This window comes from Leptodactylus fuscus, chromosome 10 (assembly GCF_031893055.1).
Source record: "Leptodactylus fuscus isolate aLepFus1 chromosome 10, aLepFus1.hap2, whole genome shotgun sequence".
Classification (NCBI taxonomy): domain Eukaryota; kingdom Metazoa; phylum Chordata; class Amphibia; order Anura; family Leptodactylidae; genus Leptodactylus; species Leptodactylus fuscus.
The window spans coordinates 1,158,249-1,167,261 of NC_134274.1; the positions used below are offsets into that span (position 1 = coordinate 1,158,249).

General features: G+C 55.0%; 1 protein-coding gene across 1 annotated transcript in view; it reads right to left on the reverse strand.

Moving 5' to 3' along the window:
- Positions 1 to 8,528, reverse strand: part of ENO4 (enolase 4) — a 17,243-nt gene extending 8,715 nt beyond the window's left edge. The window contains 3 exon segments of the mRNA XM_075258038.1: positions 539 to 717; positions 1,737 to 1,865; positions 8,388 to 8,528. Of these exon segments, the coding sequence (XP_075114139.1) occupies positions 539 to 717; positions 1,737 to 1,865; positions 8,388 to 8,528 (449 nt within the window).
- Positions 8,529 to 9,013: the final 485 nt, after the last annotated feature.

The window sequence follows — 9,013 nt, forward strand, 5'->3', positions numbered from 1 at the left end:
TGGGAGAAGTAAGCAGTGGGAGGAGGAGGAGGGGAGAAGTAAGCAGTGGGAGGAGGAGGGAGAAGTAAGCAGTGGGAGGAGGAGGAGGGAGAAGTAAGCAGTGGGAGGAGGAGGAGGGAGAAGTAAGCAGTGGAGGAGGAGGAGGGAGAAGTAAGCAGTGGGAGGAGAGGAGGGAGAAGTAAGCAGTGGGAGGAGGAGGAGGGAGAAGTAAGCAGTGGGAGGAGGAGGAGGGAGAAGTAAGCAGTGGGAGGAGGAGGGAGAAGTAAGCAGTGGAGGAGGAGGAGGGAGAAGTAAGCAGTGGGAGGAGGAGGAGGGAGAAGTAAGCAGTGGAGGAGGAGGAGGGAGAAGTAAGCAGTGGGAGGAGGAGGAGGGAGAAGTAAGCAGTGGGAGGAGGAGGAGGGAGAAGTAAGCAGTGGGAGGAGGAGGGGGAGAAGTAAGCAGTGGAGGAGGAGGAGGGAGAAGTAAGCAGTGGGAGGAGGAGGAGGGAGAAGTAAGGAGGGGCTCTGCTGACACTGCACATTATAGCGAGTAGTCCCACCTCAGCAGCTGGTCGATGGCGCTCTGCTCGCTGGGCCGCTTGCCCCTCAGGGCTGGTCCTATAGATTCCTGTATCCATCTGATGGCGGTCTCCACTGACTCCAGCCTCTCCGTGTCTTCAGACACCTCACCAGTAGGGAGCAGCGCTGAGTCTACGGGGATGGCGGCAGTACAGATCCTCTGCAAGCACAGAATAAGGGCACAATAATCCGGGAGAGTTTACATGACCTAATACTGCGCACAGCTGAGGGTTTGTGTCTGTGTAAACAGTCCTGAGAGGGGGGCAGTGAAGGGCTCTGTGGATAAATGCAGTGTATATGAATTGACCCTCAGTTACTCTGCCTGTCGCTATGTGGCGTTCTCCCAGGTGCGGGGGGTTGTGTATAATGGTGGCGGCGTCTATTGTTTGCCCCTACACAGGACGGCCTTGTGCTTTCATCTCCTTTGTGCAGTGAAGTGCTGCCTCGAGTGCCAGGCGCGGAGCACAATGAGAGCTGGCGGATTGTTCACCGGAGTGCGAGGAGATCGGCGTCACAACTTCAATGTCGCTGTAATGTCATGAAAGGCGCCACGAGGTCTCAGGTGTCCGGGGTGCGGGGCAGACAATGGCCCCTGAGGGCTGCTCTGTCATCTATAGTGCAGCGGGTGCTGCGCCTCTCCCCACGCTCTGTTCACATGTCGCCCCGGGTGCAGTCACCACACCTGCTCTGAGGATGGCGCCGCTGTCTGCTCGTCTCGTCTCCGTCCTAATCCCAAGCGGTCAGTTTTCATTTGAATGGGTTTTTAAAGGTGACCGCCGTGTCCGTCTGCAGCGCCGTGTCCGTCTGCAGCGCCGTGTCCGTCCGCAGCGCCTCCGCCTGGAAACTGGTTTTGTTTTTTTGCACGGACACAGTGTCGGACATACGGACGCCGGCGAGTCGTCACCATCCAGTGTCCCCGGGAATTAGGACAGACTGGAAGAGCAGACAGCAGAGCCAGTGTGAACACCCCCTATAAGACCTCTGCAGGCTGTCAGTGAATGTGATGCGTCAGGTAGTCAGAGCTGAGGGCTGGTAACAATGTGTCAGCACAGGTAAGAGCCAGGTAAACGGCCGACACGGTGACAAATCCTCCGCTGTGTGAGACAATTCACTGACAGCAAGCATCAGTCAATCAAAGAGCAGAGAGCTGTGATTGGTTGCCCTGGCTCCGCCCCTTACCTTGTTAACAGTCCGCACCGTACACATGACCGCGGCTTCCAGCGTTGTCTTTCCTGCGCCATCGAAAACTTTCCGTCCACGAACGTCACTTATAACTGGAGGGTCAGAGAGGTCAGCGAAGTAACAGGACTGCAAGGGAGAGAGGACAAAGTGACAAGCCCAGGAGCCCCGCCCACCTCCTACAGGAGCCCCGCCCACCTCCTACAGGAGCCCGGCCCACCTCCTACAAGAGCCCTGCCCACCTCCGACAGGAGCCCCGCCCACCTCCTACAAGAGCCCGGCCCACCTCCGACAGGAGCCACACCCACACCATACATGAGCCCCGCCCACACCATACATGAGCCCCGCCCATCTCCTACAGGAGCCCCGCCCACACCATACATGAGTCCCACCCACCTCATACAGGAGCCACACTCACACGCTACAGGAGCCCCGCCTACATCCTACAGGAGCATGTATCTCCATTACACCCTCCTGTCTCTACATTACACCCCCTGTCTCTCCATTACACCCTCCTGTCTCTCCATTACACCCTCCTGTCTCTACATTACACCCCCTGTCTCTCCATTACACCCCTGTCTCTCCATTACACCCCCTGTCTCTCCATTACACCCCCCTGTCTCTCCATTACACCTCCTGTCTCTCCATTACACCCTCCTGTCTCTCCATTACACCCCCGTCTCTCCATTACACCCTCCTGTCTCTCCATTACACCCCCCTGTCTCTCCATTACACCCTCCTGTCTCTCCATTACACCCCCTGTCTCTCCATTACACCCCCCTGTCTCTCCATTACACCCTCCTGTCTCTCCATTACACCCCCCTGTCTCTCCATTACACCCCCTGTCTCTCCATTACACCCTCCTGTCTCTACATTACACCCTCCTGTCTCTCCATTACACCCCCCTGTCTCTCCATTACACCCTCCTGTCTCTACATTACACCCCCTGTCTCTCCATTACACCCCCTGTCTCTCCATTACACCCCCGTCTCTCCATTACACCCCCCTGTCTCTCCATTACACCCCCCTGTCTCTCCATTACACCCTCCTGTCTCTCCATTACACCCCCGTCTCTCCATTACACCCTCCTGTCTCTCCATTACACCCTCCTGTCTCTCCATTACACCTCCTGTCTCTCCATTACACCCCCCTGTCTCTCCATTACACCCCCCTGTCTCTCCATTACACCCCCTGTCTCTCCATTACACCCTCCTGTCTCTCCATTACACCTCCTGTCTCTCCATTACACCCCCTGTCTCTCCATTACACCCCCCTGTCTCTCCATTACACCCTCCTGTCTCTACATTACACCCCCTGTCTCTCCATTACACCCCCCTGTCTCTCCATTACACCCTCCCTGTCTCTCCATTACACCCCCCTGTCTCTCCATTACACCCCCCTGTCTCTCCATTACACCCTCCTGTCTCTCCATTACACCCCCCTGTCTCTCCATTACACCCTCCTGTCTCTCCATTACACCTCCTGTCTCTCCATTACACCCCCCTGTCTCTCCATTACACCCCCCTGTCTCTCCATTACACCCCCTGTCTCTCCATTACACCCCCTGTCTCTCCATTACACCCCCTGTCTCTCCATTACACCCTCCTGTCTCTCCATTACACCTCCTGTCTCTCCATTACACCCCCCTGTCTCTCCATTACACCCCCCTGTCTCTCCATTACACCCTCCTGTCTCTACATTACACCCCCTGTCTCTCCATTACACCCCCCTGTCTCTCCATTACACCCTCCTGTCCTCTACCCATTACACCCCCTGTCTCTCCATTACACCCCCCTGTCTCTCCATTACACCCTCCTGTCTCTACATTACACCCCCTGTCTCTCCATTACACCCCCTGTCTCTCCATTACACCCCCCTGTCTCTCCATTACACCTCCTGTCTCTCCATTACACCCTCCTGTCTCTCCATTACACCCTCCTGTCTCTCCATTACACCCTCCTGTCTCTCCATTACACCTCCTGTCTCTCCATTACACCCCCCTGTCTCTCCATTACACCCCCCTGTCTCTCCATTACACCCCCCTGTCTCTCCATTACACCCTCCTGTCTCTACATTACACTCTGTCTCTACATTACACCCTCCTGTCTCTCCATTACACCCCCCTGTCTCTCCATTACACCCTCCTGTCTCTACATTACACCCCCTGTCTCTCCATTACACCCCCGTCTCTCCATTACACCCCCCTGTCTCTCCATTACACCCCCCTGTCTCTCCATTACACCCCCCTGTCTCTCCATTACACCCCCCTGTCTCTCCATTACACCCCCCTGTCTCTCCATTACACCCCCCTGTCTCTCCATTACACCCCCCTGTCTCTCCATTACACCCTCCTGTCTCTCCATTACACCCCCCTGTCTCTCCATTACACCCTCCTGTCTCTACATTACACCCCCTGTCTCTCCATTACACCCCCCTGTCTCTCCATTACACCCCCCTGTCTCTCCATTACACCCCCCTGTCTCTCCATTACACCCCCCTGTCTCTCCATTACACCCCCCTGTCTCTCCATTACACCCCCTGTCTCTCCATTACACCCCCCTGTCTCTCCATTACACCCCCCTGTCTCTCCATTACACCCCCTGTCTCTCCATTACACCCCCCTGTCTCTCCATTACACCCCCCTGTCTCTCCATTACACCCTCCTGTCTCTCCATTACACCCTCCTGTCTCTCCATTACACCCCCTGTCTCTCCATTACACCCCCTGTCTCTCCATTACACCCCCTGTCTCTCCATTACACCCCCTGTCTCTCCATTACACCCCCCTGTCTCTCCATTACACCCTCCTGTCTCTCCATTACACCCCCTGTCTCTCCATTACACCCCCTGTCTCTCCATTACACCCCCCTGTCTCTCCATTACACCCCCTGTCTCTCCATTACACCCCCTGTCTCTCCATTACACCCTCCTGTCTCTCCATTACACCCTCCTGTCTCTCCATTACACCCCCTGTCTCTCCATTACACCCCCTGTCTCTCCATTACACCCCCTGTCTCTCCATTACACCCCCTGTCTCTCCATTACACCCCTCCTGTCTCTCCATTACACCCTCCTGTCTCTCCATTACACCCCCTGTCTCTCCATTACACCCCCTGTCTCTCCATTACACCCCCTGTCTCTCCATTACACCCCCTGTCTCTCCATTACACCCTCCTGTCTCTCCATTACACCCTCCTGTCTCTCCATTACACCCCCTGTCTCTCCATTACACCCCCTGTCTCTCCATTACACCCCCTGTCTCTCCATTACACCTCCTGTCTCTCCATTACACCCCCCTGTCTCTCCATTACACCCCCTGTCTCTCCATTACACCCCCCTGTCTCTCCATTACACCCCCTGTCTCTCCATTACACCCTCCTGTCTCTCCATTACACCTCCTGTCTCTCCATTACACCCCCCTGTCTCTCCATTACACCCCCTGTCTCTCCATTACACCCTCCTGTCTCTCCATTACACCCTCCTGTCTCTCCATTACACCCCCTGTCTCTCCATTACACCCCCTGTCTCTCCATTACACCCCCTGTCTCTCCATTACACCCTCCTGTCTCTCCATTACACCCCTGTCTCTCCATTACACCCTCCTGTCTCTCCATTACACCTCCTGTCTCTCCATTACACCTCCTGTCTCTCCATTACACCCCCCTGTCTCTCCATTACACACCCCTGTCTCTCCATTACACCCCCTGTCTCTCCATTACACCCCCTGTCTCTCCATTACACCCCCCTGTCTCTCCATTACACCCCCCTGTCTCTCCATTACACCCCCCTGTCTCTCCATTACACCTCCTGTCTCTCCATTACACCCCCCTGTCTCTCCATTACACCCTCCTGTCTCTCCATTACACCCTCCTGTCTCTCCATTACACCCCCCTGTCTCTCCATTACACCCTCCTGTCTCTCCATTACACCCCTGTCTCTCCATTACACCCTCCTGTCTCTCCATTACACCCCCTGTCTCTCCATTACACCCCCCTGTCTCTCCATTACACCCCCTGTCTCTCCATTACACCCCCTGTCTCTCCATTACACCCTCCTGTCTCTCCATTACACCCCCTGTCTCTCCATTACACCTCCTGTCTCTCCATTACACCCCCTGTCTCTCCATTACACCCCCCTGTCTCTCCATTACACCCCCCTGTCTCTCCATTACACCTCCTGTCTCTCCATTACACCCCCCTGTCTCTCCATTACACCTCCTGTCTCTCCATTACACCCTCCTGTCTCTCCATTACACCCCCCTGTCTCTCCATTACACCCTCCTGTCTCTCCATTACACCCCCTGTCTCTCCATTACACCCTCCTGTCTCTACATTACACCCCCTGTCTCTCCATTACACCCCCCTGTCTCTACATTACACCCCTGTCTCTCCATTACACCCCCCTGTCTCTCCATTACACCCCCTGTCTCTCCATTACACCCCCTGTCTCTCCATTACACCCCCTGTCTCTCCATTACACCCTCCTTTCTCTCCATTACACCCCCCTGTCTCTCCATTACACCCCCTGTCTCTCCATTACACCCCCCTGTCTCTCCATTACACCCCCCTGTCTCTCCATTACACCCTCCTGTCTCTCCATTACACCCTCCTGTCTCTCCATTACACCCCCCGTCTCTCCATTACACCCTCCGTCTCTCCATTACACCCCCCTGTCTCTCCATTACACCCCCTGTCTCTCCATTACACCCTCCTGTCTCTCCATTACACCCCCCTGTCTCTCCATTACACCCCCTGTCTCTCCATTACACCCCCCTGTCTCTCCATTACACCCTCCTGTCTCTCCATTACACCCCCTGTCTCTCCATTACACCTCCTGTCTCTCCATTACACCCCCCTGTCTCTCCATTACACCCCCTGTCTCTCCATTACACCCTCCTGTCTCTCCATTACACCCCCTGTCTCTCCATTACACCTCCTGTCTCTCCATTACACCCCCCTGTCTCTCCATTACACCCTCCTGTCTCTCCATTACACCCCCCTGTCTCTCCATTACACCTCCTGTCTCTCCATTACACCCCCCTGTCTCTCCATTACACCCTCCTGTCTCTCCATTACACCCCCTGTCTCTCCATTACACCCCCCTGTCTCTCCATTACACCCCCTGTCTCTCCATTACACCCCCCTGTCTCTCCATTACACCCTCCTGTCTCTCCATTACACCCCCCTGTCTCTCCATTACACCCCCCTGTCTCTCCATTACACCCCCCTGTCTCTCCATTACACCCTCCTGTCTCTCCATTACACCCCCTGTCTCTCCATTACACCCCCTGTCTCTCCATTACACCCTCCTGTCTCTCCATTACACCCCCTGTCTCTCCATTACACCCTCCTGTCTCTCCATTACACCCTCCTGTCTCTCCATTACACCCTCCTGTCTCTCCATTACACCCCTCCTGTCTCTCCATTACACCCTCCTGTATCTCCATTACACCCTCCTGTCTCTCCATTACACCCCCCTGTCTCTCCATTACACCCTCCTGTCTCTCCATTACACCCCCTGTCTCTCCATTACACCCTCCTGTCTCTCCATTACACCCTCCTGTCTCTCCATTACACCCTCCTGTCTCTCCATTACACCCCCCTGTCTCTCCATTACACCCCCTGTCTCTCCATTACACCCCCCTGTCTCTCCATTACACCCCCCTGTCTCTCCATTACACCCCCTGTCTCTCCATTACACCCCCTGTCTCTCCATTACACCCTCCTGTCTCTCCATTACACCCCCCTGTCTCTCCATTACACCCCCTGTCTCTCCATTACACCTCCTGTCTCTCCATTACACCCCCCTGTCTCTCCATTACACCCCCTGTCTCTCCATTACACCCCCTGTCTCTCCATTACACCCCCTGTCTCTCCATTACACCCTCCTGTCTCTCCATTACACCCCCCTGTCTCTCCATTACACCTCCTGTCTCTCCATTACACCTCCTGTCTCTCCATTACACCCCCTGTCTCTCCATTACACCTCCTGTCTCTCCATTACACCCCCCTGTCTCTCCATTACACCCCCCTGTCTCTCCATTACACCTCCTGTCTCTCCATTACACCCCTCCTGTCTCTCCATTACACCCCCTGTCTCTCCATTACACCTCCTGTCTCTCCATTACACCCTCCTGTCTCTCCATTACACCTCCTGTCTCTCCATTACACCCTCCTGTCTCTCCATTACACCCTCCTGTCTCTCCATTACACCCTCCTGTCTCTCCATTACACCCTCCTGTCTCTCCATTACACCCCCCTGTCTCTCCATTACACCCTCCTGTCTCTCCATTACACCCCCCTGTCTCTCCATTACACCCCCCTGTCTCTCCATTACACCCCCTGTCTCTCCATTACACCCTCCTGTCTCTCCATTACACCCCCTGTCTCTCCATTACACCCTTCTGTCTCTCCATTACACCCTTCTGTCTCTCCATTACACCCCCTGTCTCTCCATTACACCCCCCTGTCTCTCCATTACACCCCCTGTCTCTCCATTACACCCCCTGTCTGACTCTCTGCCCCCTGCTGACATGATGTGGGTGTAAGCCCCTCCCACTCTGGGGTGTATGGTAATTATTACAGCTGCAATCAGTTTGGTGACGTCATCGGTGATGGGTTAGATTGGTTTCCCTTCCCGGTGACGTCATTACCAGCTGTCCGTACACGTCGGCCGCTCCCCGGTGATAGATTGTGTTCAGCGCCTCCTCCAGTCTCTCGGGGACCCGGCGGCTGCGGTAATACTCTGCGGCCGTCTGCTGTGTGTGAGACCCGGCTGTGGCCCCGCAGCTCATGGCGGCTCAGGCGTCCTGCGGTTACCAGGTAACGGGAAACCAAACTACACGGTTACTATGGAGAAGGAGCGCATGAGCAGTAGAAGAGCATCGGAATGAGAGCCGGGCTACAGAAACATGGCGGCGGCCGAGTGAGACTGACAGGAAGTCACTGCGCAAGGGCGTGGAGGCGGAGCTTACCACAACAAATCAGGTCACTGCTTTCATTTCATAATTAGCGTTTAACCAATAAGAGCTGTAATCTGATTGGGTGCTGTCAGTTACCATGGAACCATACAGGAAATCCAAGAGCCGGCGGTCAGAGCTGGGTCGGGAATTGTGAAGGTGAAAGAAGAACTCATAGTGACCAGCAGAATAGTGAGCGCAGCTCTGGAGTATAATACAGGATAAGTAATGTAATGTATGTACACAGTGACTGTACCAGCAGAATAGTGAGCGCAGCTCTGGAGTATAATACAGGATAAGTAATGTAATGTATGTACACA